The sequence below is a fragment of the Coffea arabica genome, chromosome 5c (genome assembly GCF_036785885.1).
Source record: "Coffea arabica cultivar ET-39 chromosome 5c, Coffea Arabica ET-39 HiFi, whole genome shotgun sequence".
Taxonomy (NCBI): Eukaryota; Viridiplantae; Streptophyta; class Magnoliopsida; order Gentianales; family Rubiaceae; genus Coffea; species Coffea arabica.
In genome coordinates, this window is record NC_092319.1 from 1,618,424 (window position 1) to 1,638,223 (window position 19,800).

The following is a 19,800-nucleotide window of genomic DNA, read 5'->3' on the forward strand; positions in this document are numbered from 1 at the left end:
GCCAAAATGATTCATTTTCTTCCAATAATATAACCAAAGTGACTAAAAATAATATAAAATGTCATACAATTAAAACGTAAATTAGTCACGTATCAAACTCTCACACACTTCAATCATTGCTTGTCCTCAAGCAGTCCATACATAATCAACTACAATGATTCAAGAGGTGAAACAATATATGCACTTTTATCAAATTTAATTCCTCAAAACTTGGAAAATAATCATTATACAATTGTTCAAATTATACTAAATACTCATAATATCAAGTAAAGGAAAGATAATTATACCATAATTTAACAAGTTAAACTTAATCTCTCACCCTAACCTAATTTCACAAATAAGCAAATCACATAGTCAATTTATAGCATTCCTCCTCCTATAATCATCCTTTTTTTTATTATTTTATAACTAAGAGGGATTTATTCACACTAATTTTACTTAAGTAGTGAAAATACCTTTTGACGCGAAAATCGACACTTTTAGGTGAAGATCTCCAGTTACTCAACATTTCACTTATTCAAGTTGCTATGCATATTCTTAATTCAAATACCTTTTTACGCAAATGTCGACATTTGTAGATGCCAACCCCCGGTTACTCGGCACGAGAATCATTGGAGTAGAACAATTTTTATCTTTCTTTTCTTCTTTTTTTTATGAGAAAATAAATAGATTTTTCCTTATAGAAAATTAAATCAAAGGAGGAGTATAGCTTTTATTGACTATATCAATCACTTACTTGCAAAATTAAGTAAAGAGAAGAAATTTCATTAAACATGTAAAATTATAAGCATAATTTTTTTCACTTTACCAAATATACTTTCTAAAATGTAAAAATTCTAATTGTATAATAATCATTTCCAAGTTAAATGAGGACTAAACCTTCCAAAATACACATAAAGTTTCAACAATTGGAAGAATTTAAACATTTAAAGTTGGAACAAATTAGCCCTTTTTGAATGAAAATGCAAAAATTTGAAGAACTTTTAGGCCATAGTGAAATATTGGAAAAGATTTTAGAAAAATTTTTACACAGTTTCTCCTTATAAATGGATGAAAACTCCCTGCCAATAAATCCAATTTCAAGCAAATTATCCACATGGCAAATAATTCAAACACAGTTCGAATATTTCTAAGCATTTAAATCCACAAAATATCATCACATAGAAAGTATTTGCAAGTTCAAATATTTCCTCCCCCACACTTAAGCTTCACATTGTCCTCAATGTGAAAAAAGGAAAATAAATAAAGAATAAAAGAAAATAATAATCATATGAACTTGCGCAGTCCAAATCCATGGCCAAGTGATGAATTTCCAACCTTATTTGGGAAAGAATGGAGAGTTTAATTATTGCACTTTGGAAAAAGACAAAATCAAAACAAATCAACTTCTTAAAAATAAAAGGTTGCAATCAACAAAAACATGCAATTCAAGGAAAAAGGAAAAATGATCAAGCATGTGGAACCATACAATGTTCAAGGGATAAAAATATGAAATGAACTAATCTTTGCTAATCAAATATATGCATTAGATTCCAAAGCAAAGGGAAGCTAATTTTAGAAAATAAATACACCATCATGAACAAAGTAATTTCCATTTATACATTTTGTCATCAATGATCAAATTCCCTCAAGTACAACTGTAATATCAAAATGGAGGCAAACACACCAAACCAAAATATAAATGACCTCGTGAGAATTCATGAAATACTAAAAACTATTGAGCCACAAAAATTGTAAGTGCATTTATGAATTTCATCAATTAAGACCATCTTCGATTCACCTTTTCTTTTAGAATTACTTAAGAATTCAAGAAATCATTCAATCAAGTACCTTTTCATTCATTAGGTAATCTAAATTACTCACATGAATATCAAAAACTTCCACTAAGCTAATTAAAATGCTATATTGGCCATTTAATATGCAACTTTGTCACCAACCCAAATTAAGCATAAAACTAGCAATAATTCACCAAATAAATACAATAAATGCAAATCACAAAATATATTTATCACTAACAATCACCAATAGCATCAATAAGCTCAAATAAATACACCTAACTTCACATATTAAAAATTGCCTAAAAATAGAAAATATTTAATCATGGTAAAATTCAAATGTTAGGTGAAGATTTGTTACCTCAAGGTGGTTTGGTGATGTTTAGCGATGAATATGATGTGAAAACCCCTAAGAAACTTATTCCAATTTGACCTCAATTGAGTGATTTCAAAAAGGTAGAACCCTAACTAATGGTAAGCTTGAAACCACATTAGAGTTGTTTTTGAAATAATATGAACTATGAAATTCACTCTAGAGATAGAAAAAAGTGATTTAGTGAAGGTTATTTGAAGATTAAATGGTGAAAAGTGGTGTTTTAGTGAGTGGTGTGTGTTTGAGGTGTTAGTGTGTGAGTTGGGTTGAAGAAGAAGGGAGACAAATTGTGAGGAATCCGTGAAACGGATTCATTTAACGCTGGTTACTGTTCATAATCCGGCCAGAAATTGGAGGGTTCGTGGAGGGATTCTGGGCAGATTTTTTTTTTTTTTTTTGCTTGCATATCCGGCCAGTTTATGGCCGGATTTCCGGCCGGATTTGCTACAGTTTTTTTTTTTTACAATCCGGCCGAATTCTAGCCAGTGAGCTCGAAAAAATTTTTCTTTCTCCCCTGACTATCCGGCCTTCAATCCGGCCAATATTTGGCCAAATTTATGGCCGGATTTGCTCCAAAAAAAGCTATTTTCTGTAGTTTTTCCTCCAAATTTGCTTGCCCAACCTTCCGCATTCCACTAGTATTCACTTGCTTTCATATTCTTTGAATAAAATCCAAGTTTAACATGATCATGCATGATTATAATTTTAACATAAAACACTTTAAATGCATTCAATGCAGCAATTGAACATGAAAACTTCCTTTTTACCTCAATATAGATACTTTTGTCATTGAAATCATTTGCATGAACCCATGCCATTGCCGCCTATAAACACACAAAAACACTGGTTAAACAACTAAAACTTACTAAAAACAAGAAATCGTTGAGTTGCCTCCTAACAAGCGCTTCTTTATAGTCATTAGCTTGACTATATTACCTCATTATCAAGGAGGTTTAGTTAATGGATAATCTACCGTTTTTGGACGTGGTGGATCATTAAATGGTGACTTTATAGAAAAGCCACATGATCTAATGATATGAGAAATGGAAGTGACTTACCTATCCCAAGTGTTTCATAGATATTACCTTGAATATGCACCACTTGAGAATTCACCAAAGGAGATGCCATGAAAATATCCTAAGTAGCAATACCCTTAGAACCTATACTTTCAATGCACTCCTCAAGAGGGGTGAAAAATGAGTCATTAAAACTCACCTCTTGAGGCTCAAAGTTAGTTCCAAAGATATTATCATGTGAAATGGATATTTGCTCATTAAAACACACTTGAGATTCATGATTTTCATCAAAATGCAACCCATTTTCACATATAACATTCCCACCATTCATGCTATGATCATTTTGCAAATTATTAGAGAAAATAACTTTACACAATGCATTCAATTGCTCATGTATTCTACCAAAGTAAGAAGCTAATTTATCTATTCTTTCCTCAATCCTATCAAAACGGTCGGAAGTTGCATTTGCTAGCTTTTCTATTGCTAAATCAAATTGATTAGAAAAATTTTCTACAGCTAGCTCCCAAGATACATTAGAATCATTAGCTAATGGTTCACTTTCTAATTCCCAAAGTAGAGGTGCATTAGCTAACTTCTCTATTGCCAACTCCCAAGATGGTTTTGATTCATATTAGACACTTTCAAGTTGGTAATCATAAAAATTTGGAGAATCACTATATGCACATTGATTATCCCAACCATACATAGGAGAATTGTTCCAATTAGCACTGTATTGATCAAAACAAGGATTGTAATGCTCTAATTCATCATAATAATTCATATTTTATGCTTGTCTACATGTATTAGTAGCATGATAACTTCCATACAAGTCAAAAATCACATGATAAGAATTACGAGCATTGACATTCCTCCCTTGCTCAATTTCATGCATAAATGTGTCCATTTGAACTTGTAACATCATAACATCAAATTTAGCCTTTAAACACCTTAAACCATTTTCGAAAGACATACATTCAGTAAATTCTTGGTTACCTCTGTTGAGAAAACTTTTCACTTGGTAACCATCCATTGCCAATTTTTCACTTCTCAAGCATTGTCCTCCAAATTGATCTATCCTCCTCATCACCTAAAATTGTTTTTAAACAACTTAAAAGCAAAATTAGTAAGAAGAATAGGTGATAAAACACATGCACACATAAAACACTAAAATTATGGAAAATAACATTCACACTATAACTAATAAAATGTCTAAACTAATAAAGTTGCTCTTCACACCAATATTGCCAAATCTTCCCCGGCAATGGTGCCAAAAACTTGACGGGCGTAGGGTATATATATAACATTAAACTCATCCAAATCAAATTTTACATTTATAAACTCCTAAATACCCCACACACGATTTATCGCAAATATACGAATCGTGAGCAAGTATAGGGTATTAAGGGTCGATCTCACAAGGAAGATTGCAATTACTGGCACTACTAAAGCTTCTCTATTAGTTAGACTATTAATGTATTATAAGAAATGAAACCTACTGAACTTATGCAAAATAAGAAATGAAAACTCCTTAGGTTATGGTATCCCTAACTACTCATGCAATTGCCATTTTTGGATCATTGAGTACTACTATCTAGGCTAGTTATGGTGTAATTTCCTTAAACATATGAAACCTCCTTTCGTAGTGAATCAACTATACTCATAACTAATCCATACATATTCTCATGGTTATGAAATTAGTTACAAGCTCATTTCTTCAATAAAATTACATGAAATTAATCACTAAAACCACATAGGTGCACCTCTACTCTCGTGAGTGTACTCCCTTTATTTAGCACTTCTTGAACTAGTGTTAAATCTCAATTTTCATTGCAGAAACAACACCTTAGATACTACCAATTAATGGTACCAGATTAATCGTGATTTAGAGGGCCAAAGTGCTAAATAACTTGCTCAAATAATAGCAATCAAATAATCAAATAATAAACACTAACAATCATAGAAAGTTCAACCAAACCCAGGACATAAACTTTAAAGACACATATTGAATACAAAATCCAGAACTTGCATATTAACTATACTTAAGAATCTGATACAAAAGATAAAGAGTTGGAGAAGAGATAACTCATGTCACTTGAGTTTTAACTCCTCCTTCTTCATCTACATTTTCATCATAATCTAGCCAATATACAAGAATGAATGAACTACACTTACTCTATACTAAACTAACCTAACACTCAGAAAATGCAAAAGCTACATTTCTGCGCTCCATGCTTTCTCCCGTATCTCTCTCTTCCCCCTTCAATCTTGCAAGTTTTGGCTATATAAAGATGAAAGGTGGTCAAGAAATAAGGGTTACACCTCTCTTTTATAGCTAGTAATGTTTCTCACATGCCTAGCATTACATGTGACTTAGTGGAGGTGAAATTGAGTTTTTCGCATAAAAAGTAGCCTTCTCTGACCACAATCCGGCCACAAATCCGGCCAAGTTCCGACCGGATTGCTACAGTGACACTTTAGTGCACTTTTGTTCAATTTTCAGCTCTGCTCCGATTTTGCGTCAACTTTAACTGAACTTTTCTTGATGATAAAAGCTGATTTAGCTCTTGACCAAAACATAAAACTTGTAGCCCTTTGAGTTAGCTTTCCAATGCATGAAGAATCACTTCATTTGAATCTGTGTAGGCTGACAAATTACCAAAATACCCTTGACTGCTCACTGCCCTGTTTCAGTTTCGACCAATAGAAATTAGCTACTGTAATTCGGTTTTTTGACTTGGAAAACCTTCAAACTGGATTCAGATATCTTCACCAAAGTTGTAGATCTATCTCTTATCTTCAAATTGGTTTAAAAATCATCTCAATCCGATCATTGTAACTCAAGTTATAGCCAAAATACAAAAATGTGTCAAAACTGTCAAAATGCACAACATCCAAGTAAAAAGTGATAAAAACCTCATTTAATTACTTAAAAGCATTTTTCACCAATTATAGCCAAAATGATTCATTTTCTTCCAGTAATATAACCAAAGTGACTAAAAATAATATAAAATGTCATACAATTAAAACATAAATTAGTCACTTATCGGTTAAATCTCAATTCTCGATGCAAACTTAACACCTTAAGATTATCACAATTAATGGCCAATTAAACATGATTAGAAGAGCAAAAGTACTAAATAATTTGTTCAAAATAATATCATCAAATAACAAAGTAAATATCACTAACAATATACAGAAAGTTCATCCATAACTCTAAATACAAACTTTAACAAAACATGAAAACAAACACCAAACTTGTATTATAGCTAAACATAAAAATTAAAACAAGAAACAAAAGGTAGGAGAGAAGTCACCCCTATCACATGAGTTCCAAACATCTCCATTGACGTGCGCGGGGTATACATATCAATTTATCTCATCCACAATCAAGTTTTACATTTATAATTCCTAAATACCCCACACGTGATTTATCGCAAGTATACGAATCGTGAGCGAGTATAGGGTATTAAGGGTCGATCCCACAAGAAAGATTGCAATTACCGGTTTATTTCGAATTTCTTTATTATCTAGACTACCATAAATGTAAAAGTAATAAAAATAACACTAGAAAACTCCTAGAGATATGGAATTCCTTACTACCCTTGCAAATGAAGTTACCGGTTAAATGAATGCTATTATCTTTGCTAGTTATGGCGTAATTTCCTTATGCATGTGAAACCAACTCTTGTAGTGAATCAACTATATTTGTAATTAAGTCATACCTACTCTCGTGGTTATGAATTAATTACAAGCTCATTTCTTCTATGAAATTACATGAAACAAGTCACTAAAGCCACATAGGCGCACCTCTACTGTCGTAAGTATACTCCCTAGGTTTATCACTTTCTTAAACTAGTGTTAAATTCCAATTTTCATTGCAAACTTAACACTTTAAGATTATCATAATTAATGGCCAGTTAATCATGATTAGATAGGCAAAAGTGATGAATAACTTGCTCAAAATAATATTTCCAAGTAACCAAGTAGACATCACAAATAAAATATAGTAAGTTCAACCATAACTCTAGGCATAAACTTTAACTAAATATGATAAAAACAAACATCAAACTTGTATTGTGGTTAAACATGAATTCAAATACAAGAGAGAAAGTAGTAGAGGAGATATCACCCTTGTCACATGAGATCAACCTCTCCATCTTTGCTCCACAATCTTCATCCAAGTTTAGTTACAAATACAAGAAGGATAAACTACTCTACCTATACTATACTAATGAACTAAGCAAAACTAGTGAAAGCTACATTTCTGGTGAGTTTCTCTAGCCTTCCAAAGTTATTTTGAATCTTACAAGTCCATGGCTATATATAGATGAATGCAGTCAGGAAATGAGGCTTGAAACATCCCTTTTACAGCTGCTAATTGGTTGTCATACGTTCATCCATAGCTGTGAATTATTGAAGGAGAAAACAGGTTGTACCAATGGAAAGCAGCTATTTCTGACCAGAATCTGGCTATTTCAACTGCTATTTTCTCTCTGATGGCGACTGAATTGGCTCTTGTACAAAACATAGAAGTTGTAAATAGCTGTCCAATGCTTCAATAACCATCCAAATCTGAGTTTTGTAGACTGAGATATGACCAAAATATCAAAGCCTGGTCAGAGCTCTGTTTTCAACTTTGGACAGCAGTGTTGAACTTTGGCATTTCAACCTTTTGACTGAGAAAACGGCTAAATTGGACTCTAATGTCTTCATACCAAATTTAGATATGTCTCTTAGCTTCAAATTGGTTTAAGAATCATCCCAATCCAATATTTGTAGCTCAATATATAGCCAAAATACCAACAACTGCCAAGGCTGACTTTTTCTTGCATTCTTTTGACCTTAATTGCATTTATTCTTTCACACTTCATATTCTATTTTTATCACTTTAATCTATCATCAATCATCCAAATATCTGCTCAATGCACTCCATTTGATAATTGAATCATTAAACCTATAAAATATAAAATTTTTACCGTAAAAATCCATAGAAATGCAATTTTTGCCACTTAAACCATAAAATGCATATTTTCACTAGAAACTTAGTTTATTAGCTATAAAATTAAATAAAACACACCAAAACTAATTAATAAAGCACACTAAAAATATGTCAAATATATTATTATCATCCATCTTCATCCACTATCTCATCCAAGTTTAGCTAATTCAAGAAATAATGGAAACTATACTACTCTATACTAAACTAATAAACTAACTTAATGAACTAAGAAAAACCAGTGAATACTGCATTTTAGTAGTGTCTCTAGTCTTCCGAAGTTCTAAAAATATGTTTTCCAAGGACTCTATTTATAGAGGAATTTATGCAAAAGACAAAGTGTTAAATTATGTTAAGATTCTCCTTGAACCCATAAACAAATTAGATTTGAGTTGTAAAGCTTCTTTGGCAGCTTTCTTGGTCTATTTCCACCAAAATTCTTGTTGACAAATGGGTCAAAAAGCTTGCGTGAACAAAGCACAAGTTGCAGAACAATTGAAAAAAATGTGATCGAAGAAAATGTGGGCTGAGGTCACGTATTGTCCCCACGTTTTCCTTTTTTGCAAGTTTTCTCAATTCTGATCAGTCTTCAACTTTGCTCTGTTTTTTCACCAATTTCAATTGATCTTTTTTCGATGTTAGAGGCTAAAATAGCTCTTGCACAAAACATGAAAGTTATATCCCTTTGAGTTAGCTTTCAAATTCATTAGGAATAACCTAACTTGGAGATCTATAGACTGATAAATGCCCAAACTATGTTTGACTTGTCAATCCCCTATTTCAACTTTTGACAACAGAAATCACCGACAATATTTTGACATTTTTAACTAGAAAACTCATGAACTGGATTTGATGTTTTCACAAGAAATGTAGAGCTACATGTTAACTTTAAAATGGTTTAAGAATGATCTCAATCTAATGCGTGTAACTCAAAATATAACCAAAATATCAATAAGTGTCAAAACATGTCAAACTTTTCCTTTCTTTTATACTTGCTTGCATGTCATCTCGAGTATTTGGCACTTCATATTCTTCTTAAATCATTTCAAACCATCAACCATCATCCAATTATCTTCTCAATTCATTCCATTTGATGATTGAATCATTACACCTACAAAACTATGAAGTTTTCACCACTTTATGCAATTTTTTATACTTAAACCACAAAATGCATAACTTCACTAGAAAGTTTGTTCATAAGCTACAAAAGTGAATAAAATATAGCAAAACTAAATAATAAAATACATTAAAAACACACAAAATACTCTCTTATCAATGTTACCCCTAGGAATTAAAGATCCTAAATTTTGATCCCCTATCCCCTCTCCGTTCCTTAAATCCCATCATTCCCTTACTAATTTTTTTTAAAAAAAGTGTTACTCATAAGAAATGCTATAATCGTTTCATAATATTTTAGTGTTAATCAAATCTAGTGCTTTTCCTTTGTTTATTGCCTTGGTTTTCTTATTTTTCTTCCTTGAATTTTGCTTTTTGCATTTGCATTTCGAGTGTGAATGTGGAAATTAATAATTATGAGGTAGAAAATATTAATAGTATTACACCAAAGAATAATTTCAAAAACCTCTTCTAAGGTTTGTGATAATTACATGTTACACTCCTCTACATTCAAATATTATACTTAATGTGCTTTTTAAGGACTCAAAATGACTATAGCAATCTTCCCAAACTTTGCAAAAAATTCTAGCCACAATTTTTTCAAAAAGGGGAAAAAAGTAATAAAATGCCTATCAAACTTGAAAAATGTATCACCAAAAATCTGTCCATCACAGTTTCAATTCCCCTTTTTTCCCCTATTCAAGTTTTCTTATCCTTTCCATAATACAAATCTCCATGTCTCACAAATTTTAGTATTAATCATGCATTTTAATTAACCCATCTCTCACTCTTTCCATTTATTCTCAATTTTGTCTCTGACCAAAGTTTAATAAACAATTGCAAACACAAATATACAATTGCAAAAATGGCCAAAGGGATGTGGAGGAAATAATTTAGGCCTAAGACAAAACTATTTTAGAATAGGCGATAAACAAGAGTATATACATTGAACAATTTGATTTAAACATAAAAACTCCCTAAGGGAAATTTGAGGTATTAACATGATTATTTCCCCTTACATCAGCCAAATAAAACCCAAAACTACTATTCTGGAAAGGTATGTCATAAATCTTAGGGGAGATTTGTGAAATTATCCATTGGAACCAGGGGGGGGGGGGGTCTGTAGATATGAGGTCTCATGATTAAAGAGGTAGTAATTTATGAAAGAGCATCACACTGGAAATATTTTTTCTAAAGAAGGTTACTTTGGAAATAAACTCAATACAATTCATCAAAAGTTCTAAGCCTTTCCTGCTGAGTTCCCAATTTCTTTTTAATTTTTATTTGATACAGTAATTGTTCTTTTCCGAATGAGAAATTTTCAATCTGAATAATTCCAAAAGTATATCCACCAGAAAAAAAATTCAATTGACTAATCCGAACCCTTCACTAGTTAGCTTATTGTCAATGAATATACCTAGTTGGAATTCAACTTTCTGGTTTGAAAATTTTAGATTTGTATGCAAAATCATCTGGGAATTCAAGTTTAGATTTGTATGCAAAATCATCTGGGAATTCAAGTCCAACATAATAAATATTTGAAAAAAAAATTACGTGATTAACTATCAAGAAAAAAGCTTTTTGTAAATATTTCCAACCTTTTGTTTGCTCCTAATCGTGAAAAACAACAATAGGTTAGGTACACAATAAACAAAGTTGCCCTTAAGTATATCTCCAGGCTTTATCTAGGCATGATATATTCCATCTGTTAGGTTAGCACTACTTGCCAGCATTAAATCTGATAAAGCTTTTGATTAAGTTGGCTTTACACACTCTCAATCGACTTTAGGCAAACAAATAGCAGCTATTTATGGGTCTCATTAAACAAACGAATCCAAACACGAGAGAGTGGTCCTCTTGGATTTTTTTTTTGTGTTGTCTAAACACATACTAAAATTTCTCTACTTTATAGCTTCTTTGCTTTATCAATGTAGGACTGCGGCGTAGCTTCTTTCCTTCATCAAAGTTAGTCGCTTTCCCTTCGTCATCCAAATTTGTTAGCAAGTTTTCAAGCAACTGTACAATTCTAATTAGACCGTTGTTTCTTCTCTTCATGAATAAATGTTTTTGATATGTTTCCTTTTTGTTTTCTTTCACTTTTCTTCCTTAAACTGTTATAATCATATCAACTATTCATAAAAATATTTATTAAAATGTCAAAATTAATTAATCATAAGTCCAGCATAAAACTATTATAACAAGGGTGAGCATTGAAGTGAACTATTTTCTTGACTTGAATGTAAACAAACAAGGGCACCTTCGTGGAAGTGCTTAAAGATCTTTTACTATATTCATTTTTTCAAAAAAACATGCATTGAGGTAGAATTTTACTAAATTTATACCCAAAACTAGTTTATCCAATCAAACCGTAAAGCGGTCATGGCTCTAGTTTGGTTCTATATTTAACTCTAGAAGTTAGATGAACTGATCAAACCCAATCAAGAACTGGGCGAACCAGCAAAAACTAGTAAAAAATGGCCTCTGAACCATTTTGTCACCAAATATTTCTTTTCTTTTTTTTACATATTAATTTTATCCAAGTAATTTAATAATACATAATTAAAAAAAATTTAAAATCATTGAATCAGGGTTGAAATATGAAGTTAAAGCTCATTCACTTTACTTGTTGGCCCGGGATTCAAAATATTGCTGCAAATTGTTATTTGGATGTGTATTTGACAGGAAAAAATGCATGAAAAATGACAGAATAGGTCTTGGCAGTGAAGGAAAGCGGAAAGGTGGTACTGTAAGCAGGGAGAAAGCAATCTGTAGTCAAAAGAGAGGTGGGGCTGCAAGATATGGAAATAAGGATAGGAGAGGGGATAGATGGGTAGAGGAGGAGAGGCGGAGCTGTGAGACAAGAGAGAGGGTGGCGATTAGATGGGAAAGGTGGGGCGGAATGTGATTGCAAGTAGTTTAAGAATATTTTGATTAGACAATTCCAATTACATATAACAATTAGACACACATTTTCTAAGCTATCTAATTTGTTGAAGTTGATAAGAGGCCATTGCTTACACTCAATAAGTAAGGATTTTTTTTTTCTTCATGTTATTTAAAGTAACATATTTCAGTAGAAGTTGACATTAACTTAATACACTTTTGAAGCTTTTAGGTTTTTCTTATTATGTGACTTTTTTTTATGAAATAATCTTGATTTAAGATAGAAACCTGTGCAAAGCATGGGTTATATTGCTAGTTTGCAAAAACTTAAGAATTTATTACTCTCTTTCATGCCAAAATTTAGCATGCAAAAAGTTCAACATCGTCAGTTTCATCAAAGAATTCATCCATGTCAAAGATTAAACCATGTACAACATTATCCTCACTTTTTTAAGATAATTTTTGAACTCTAATAAAAGCAACATAATTTGACCTACTTGAAAAAACAAAAGAATCAGCCACGTACACTAAGAATTGCATTAATTAAAGAATATTAAGTCTTTAATGAATCCTTTTCAAGTTCTAATCTATTGCATCCCAATCAATTGATTTACGTTCTCCATCACCATTTAACAAGTCCAAGAGGATTAATATAAATCATCAAAAGTTCTTAGCCTTTCCTACTGAATTCCCAATTTCTTTTTCATGTTCATCGGATATACTAATTGTTCCTTTTCGAATAAGAAATTTTCAATCTCAACAATCCCAAAAGTTCAACCCAAAAAAAAATTCAATTGATGAATGCGAAACCTTCACTAGTTAGCTTATTATCACTATTGAATATACCTACTTGGAATTCAACTTTCTGGTTTGAAAATTTTAGATTTGTATGCAAAATCATCTGGGAATTCAAGTCTAACATAACAAGTATTTGAAAAAAAATAAATTACGTGATTAACTATCAAGAAAAAGGCTTTTTGTGAATATTTCCAACCTTTTGTTTGCTCCTAATCGTGAAAAACAACAATAGCTTAGGTACACAATAATCAAAGTTGCCCTTAGGTATATCTCCAGGCTTTATCTAGGCATGATATATTCCATTTGTTAGGTTAGCACCACTTGCCAGCATTAAATTTGATGAAGCTTTTGATTAAGTTGGATTTACACACTCTCAATCGACTTTAGGCAAACAAATAGCAGCTATTTATGGGTCTCATTAAAAATCTGAAGGGAAACAAATGAATCCTAGCACAAGAAAGTGGTCCTCTTGGATTTTTTTTTCTGTTGTCTAAACACATACTAGGATTTCTCTACTCTATAGCTTCTTTCTTTCATCAATGTAGGACTGCGGGGTAGCCTAATATTCACCAGTGGATTGGAAAAACTATGTTTAGACTGATGGCTTCTTGAGAATTTTAAGCAGAGGGAGATAGGGAGGGTGAAATTATCACTTGGTGAAGAGCTTGAAGTCATCTATTGAATGTGTACTGAGAAGAAGGGTAAGATTCTATCTATGATAAATAACTTGCATATTAGTTAACGTATCAAATTGTTTTAAAGGCCTAAGAAACAACAAGTTTCATTCATGGCCTAAATGTTATAGCTCCCTACAGGAAGAACTGGGGAGAGCTACCATTTATAAATACCAAATTAACATACGAAAATTCATGAAAGACCTGTATGTTATAGCCCACCCTACTCAAAAGTAGTGAGTTCCCATCCTTAAAAATTATTTCCTACATCCCAAAATACGCCACATTTTAAGATTTTAGCTTTCGAAAATTGTTCATTTATAGTTACAATTGCTCAATTTTATCCTTCAAAATTCAGAATCTGAATGCTATGACAAAAGAAGACAAGGGATTAGAGTGAACTTTCAAAAATAACAAACGATTTTGGACATGGAAAAATAACAACTGTGACAGATTTAATAGGACAAACGAATTGGTTCTTCACATTCGGCGACAAAGCCCGGATCCATAGCCATGGAGGCAGAACTTCTACCTCTATGATGAGGTCCTTTTTCGCTAAATGCAATTGAATTTCAGATCATATATTTGTTTTGAGTTTGATTTGCTTAAGCACTCTAAAATCATTTCTTATTCAAGTAATGATGAATTTTGTATTTTAGTGACTGTAAAACAATTGTACCATAGGGAGAGACTTTAAAAGAAATTGGTATTTCGTAAAACAGTGTGCTAAGAGATGTGTAACTATTCCAAGTACAGGTATTTCGGAAAACAGGTATTTTAGGTTAATACCAAAAATACAATGCCATTGTTCATCACACTATAAAAGGGTAATAGGTTAGCAAAGCCAGCACAAGCTTATTGATAAGACATATAGGCCTTCATTCAAGCAAATATTCATCAGGATGGATGCCTCGCTGCAGTTTGAGATAATTTCTGAAACATTCATCAAGCCTTCCTCACCCACTCCAACTTCTTTGAGATACCACAAGCTCTCATTGGTAGATCAAGGAGTCCCACCAAATATTCTGATCGCGTTGGCTTTCTTCTATCCTAATATTAAGGGAACTCGTTGGCTTGCCGATGAAATATCACAACTGCTTAAAAGTTCTCTCTCAAAAACCCTTGCCCAGTATTACCCTTTCGCCGGAAGGCTGATGAAAAACGGCTATATGATTGATTGCAACGACATGGGTGCTCAATTTACTGAAGGCCGAATTAATTGTCGAGTGTCTGAGATTCGCAAGCAATTAAGTCCTGGAAAAATGGAAGATCTTATCTTTGCTAGATCTCTATCCTCCGGGCCGGCTCTAGCTGATCATCGTAGTCTAGCATTTGTTCAGCTCAGTTCTTTCAACTGTGGAGGCATAGTATTGAGTGTGTCTATAAATCACACGATTGCTGATGCATCCAGCGTATCAACTTTCATGAATGATTGGGCAGCAATAGCTCGTCAAACGAGTGACATCCCATCTCCTCATCTTCATGGAGCTTCTCTGTTCCCCCCTGTTGACGGTCACCAATTTCCAAAACCATCTCCTCCTAAGCTAGATCAAGGGAAGCACGTGAAAAGGATATTGGCGTTCCATGCTTCTAAAATTGGAGAACTCAAGGCTATGGCTTTTGACTCAGGAGTAGAAAACCCTACTCGGTTTGAAGTTGTGTCAGCCCTACTTTACAGTTGTTTTATGTCTGCAGCATCAAAGGCAAACTCGGGATCACACATCCGCCGATCAATCTGCTTGAATGCTGTGAATTTTCGACAAATAATTGTCCCTCCACTTCCACAAAATTCAGTTGGGAATTTTTATCAGCTATTTCCTGACATCGGTTGACAACAATGCTGAAGTTAAATTACCAGATTTAGTTAATAAACTGAGGGAAGGCAAAACAAAATTGCGCAAGGAGTGCACAGAAAACATCAATGTCATTCCTAGTAGGCTAGAAGCATTCCACTCACCATCGCTGACTGCAGCAACTGGAACACACAACTCTGACTTGTACATGTGCTCAAGCTGGTGTAGGTTTCCATTTTATGGTGTTGATTTTGGCTGGGGAACACCTTCGCTGGTATACCCAGCAACCATTCCAGGGCAAAATGCCAACATTTTGATATTGATAGACATGGAAGATGGTAATGGAATATATGCACATATTATCCTAAAAGAGTTGGACATGTCACTATTGGAAGAAAATGAAGTGCTGCTTGCTTATGCCTCTTTGGATGCTTAAAGTTAAACATGTCCAAGCATTACTATGATAAGCATTCATATATTATGCATCAGCATCACAATCTGGTAATCCTGAGTTGCTGCTGTATACTCACAGCTTCTAATCTCCTCAAGGGTGACTTGAGTAATTTCTCTTTATGTTGTCAACATATCTACAGTTACATTACATAGACATTGCTCCATGTCTCCTCAGGTGAGCTATTTGAACCTTTGAAATAAATAAATAAAAAGACTATCAAATTTGTGGCAAAGTTCATGTTGTTTTACTTGAATAGCATAAATAAAATTAGATGATTCTACATTGGTTTTGATACCAATAGTATTTTCAAATATTATGCCTTTCCTTAGATGCAAGTAGTTTAAACCTTTCTGCTACGACTTCAAGTTTGTTTGTCATTTTTCTCTGCCATTTTTTGCAAGTTTAGAGTACATCCCCGCACTTTTGAAACGGAGAGCCGGCATTGAAGGTTTTGAATTTTGAAATTTATATGTCGAAATAGAATTCAATGGGTCTGAAGCACTATAGTTTGGTTATGTGTAGGGATGGCAACGGGGCAGGGTTGGAGCGGGGGACCCCTCCCCCATCCCCTGTCCCACTGCCTACAAATTCCCCCCGCCCCCGCCCCCGCTCCATGCCCCATCCCCCGCTCCCCCCGCCCCGCTTCCACCTCGTGTGCCCCCGCGGGGGTAATAAAAATTTATTATAGTTAAATTTTAGCAAATAATCAATACTAAAATATCAACACATCATCAAATTATTATTTATTGTAATTTTACAATTGAAACTTATAAAAACAATCAAACAAAAATTATTTGAATACACTTCAACATGATGAAATAAATATAACTAAAGTAATCAAGTTTTCACTTTTAGCACATATACAATCACTAATTCATTATTGTGCTTGCACTTTTTTTAAGAAAAAAAATGTTATTGTATTAAGTGTAATTAGGGATTTAGTATAAATGTATTAGTAAATTTAGTATAACCAATTAATAATTTGTATTAGTACACATATATAATTAGTATAATTAATAATATCAATTATATTATGTATTCTAATAGACATTATATAATACATATAACTAATAATATCATTATCATAAGTTTGTAACTAATTAAATTATATATTATATATAATTATATACATATATATATTTTATATATTTATTTTTTTAAAGCGGGTGGTGGGGCGAGGGAGTGTACCCCCGCCCCCCGCCCCGTTTCTAAGCGGGGGGGGGGGGGGAATTCCCCCTGCCCCCGCCCCAACCTCCTCCCCATTAACCCCCCGCGGGGTGGGTGACCGCGTTCCCCCGCCCTTGCCCCCGCCCCAATCCCCTCCCCATTAGCCCCTCGCAGGGCGGGTGACCGCCATCCCTACTTATGTGTTAATTTTACCTTAGGGTGTACCTACTTAATTAATTCGAAACTTTACAAAATAATGTAGTAGGGAAATGAGGACACTAAAGATTAGGAAATAAATTACCTGTAAGATATTTTATGACTATCATCATCATTGGATGTATGACAATTCATTTGAATTTAAATTTGAAATTCAAATTCTGCTTATGTCTCATACGTCCAATCGTGATGGTGTATATACTGTCAATATATATATATATATATAAATAAGATTAACTCAATAAACTTTTTTATTTTCTTTAAATATCTATTAAATTTTTTTTATCCATGATCAATCCCCTGACCAGCTAGAGGGGAAGGGCTTTGACCCCATTCTCTAGCCCACTATCCCAAGAGCTTGTGTTTAATATCTTTTAATTTCTGCAGCAATTCTTTTGTAAATTATGAGGGTATTGTCATTTTCATCTCAAAGTTGAATCAAGAGTAAAGTATGCTAGAGATCACAAAATTATTTCAAAATATCATATAACCCATTAAAATAATAATGTTTTTGAAGTGCAATTTCGATATAACTTGAAGCTTCAATTTGAGATGCGAATGTCATTGATATACTCCTTTTGTCCCATAAAATTAGTCATATTTGTCACTTTTTCTTATCCCAAATTAATTGTCATGTTAGATAAGTTAATCCACTTTTTTCAGTAAAATTTTATCTCTACCTTTCATATGATCCACCATTTATTCTTTTTTTTTTTTTGATAATACCATTTATTCTTTACAATTATCAATACAACAAATAAAAGATGACTTGCCATTAAGGATAAAAAAGGAAAGTAAAAATTCTCTTTTCTACAAATATCGCTATACATAAATTGCACGTTGTTTCAAAAGCAACAAATTTTATGGGATGGAGGGAGTATATGTGTATATATATATATATATATATATATATATATATATATATATATATATATATATATATATATATAGTCTGCAATTTTTAAAATTTTGAAGGTTTTCCTTTTAATTTAATGTGGGCCTTTTCGTTTTAGGCAAATTAAAATTTTGGTCATCTTAAAAACAAAGAACAAGGAAAGAAGAGTTTGGCCCTTTTTTTTCTATTTTTCTATTTTTGTTCCTAAGCCCAATCCAATTTAATTTGTTATAAAGGAAAGGACACGTCCATGAGAAAAAGAAAATCAAATTCAGCAACATAAAAAAGAAAAGAAAAAGAAAAAGGATAAAAATAATAAAGGATTGGCGTGTGCTTGGTTTCTTCCTTCTGATAAAAATAATGATAGGATTCTTAGTGATTTCATTTTTGGACATTTCTAATTGTTCACAAATAAATTGGTATAGCGGGAGAATTCTAAGAGACCTTCCCTCGCCATTGGACCAACCCGAGTGGTTTGGTATATCTGTATTTTGGTATAGTTGCAATCATCTGAATATACAACTTTGGTAGTTAATTGTTTTAGGTCCTCTTGTCTCTGTTTTTTGGACTGACACTTGTTCAGCATGGCCATATCTCTACCTTGGTTCTATTTTGAAGATAGAACTTGATAATAGGAGGTCAGTCCTACTTCTTTTAGAGTGGTACTGAAGTGGGGTTCTTGTTTGCTGTCATAATCATGGCAAGGATTTAGAATTGGAATCTTGATAAAAATCTGTAATTTGGGTTTTGGGGTTTGTAACTAAATGTATTGTTTCAGAACCATTGTTTCAAAAGGATGATGGGGCTCTCATTTCAGTATTTTAAACCACTTTTTTGAAACAGGTAAATGTTCCTGAGGATCTAATTGCTGAAAGTTATCCATCGACCTTACATAGGAAAAGGAAGCAGTTACCTGTTTGCAGCTAGCCCGGGTTAAATTGGTATTGAGATACAACAGTTTGAGGCTGAAAAGCCTTCCATAGAAGTACAAAATTTGTATTCTGTTGATTAAACTAAGACTGCTGAAAACGTTGTGACAATGCTTAGATGTTTAGGTTGACATACTATAGATTGTGAAAATGATGAGATTAGTGTTTGATCACAAACCTGCTGCAACCCACTAATGAACTTGTGCGTGTTTGCCAACTCTGCTGCTTCTACTATTTCTGCTTCTGTGGCATTCCCTTCCTTCCCATAGGCAATGTTGGCTCGAACTGTATCATTAAACAACACAGGTTCTTCACTCACAAGCCCCATTTGCTGCCTTAGCCACTTCCCTTGAAACTTTTGAATTTTAATCCCATCCGGTGTAATATGACTTGAATCAGGATTGGTCGAATCTTTGCAACAGTGAGATCACCGCAGATTTCCCGCTGCCACTCTCTCCAACTAGAGCGACTGTCTAAAACATCATTAATGTGCCAACTAAATTTAGTACACAACATATGAGAAAGAAGAAGAAGAAGAAGAATCACCGGCGAATAACCTTGTTTTGGTAACTATAGGTAGGTTATCCAGTTTTACCTCGCCACTCTGAATCATCAAGGAGAGGTCTTGGAATATATGCACATTCGGCCTACTTGGATACTTGACTAGAGTTCAAAAGTTGCCGGCTTTTGAAGTGTCTTCGCAGAATCCATTTAT

At 33.1% G+C, this 19,800-nt stretch overlaps 1 protein-coding gene and 1 long non-coding RNA gene across 2 annotated transcripts; one reads left to right on the top strand and one right to left on the bottom strand.

Moving 5' to 3' along the window:
- Positions 1 to 14,533: 14,533 nt before the first annotated feature.
- LOC113688981 (diaboline synthase-like) lies at positions 14,534 to 15,855 on the top strand. The gene has a single exon (XM_072050713.1). It carries the CDS (start codon positions 14,534 to 14,536, stop codon positions 15,461 to 15,463), a length of 930 nt encoding a protein of 309 aa, XP_071906814.1. The 3' UTR covers positions 15,464 to 15,855.
- Positions 15,856 to 18,967: 3,112 nt separating this feature from the next.
- LOC113690669 (uncharacterized) lies at positions 18,968 to 19,754 on the bottom strand. Its single transcript, XR_011814714.1, has 2 exons — positions 19,681 to 19,754; positions 18,968 to 19,558 (listed from the first exon to the last, which is right to left on the bottom strand). It is a non-coding gene; the product is annotated as an uncharacterized lncRNA (long non-coding RNA).
- Between the last annotated feature and the right edge of the window lie 46 nt (positions 19,755 to 19,800).

What these genes read in the sequence shown, in the direction of transcription:
- LOC113688981 (XM_072050713.1), top strand. Translation starts at nt 14,534, where the DNA reads ATGGATGCCTCGCTGCAGTTTGAGATAATTTCTGAAACATTCATCAAG.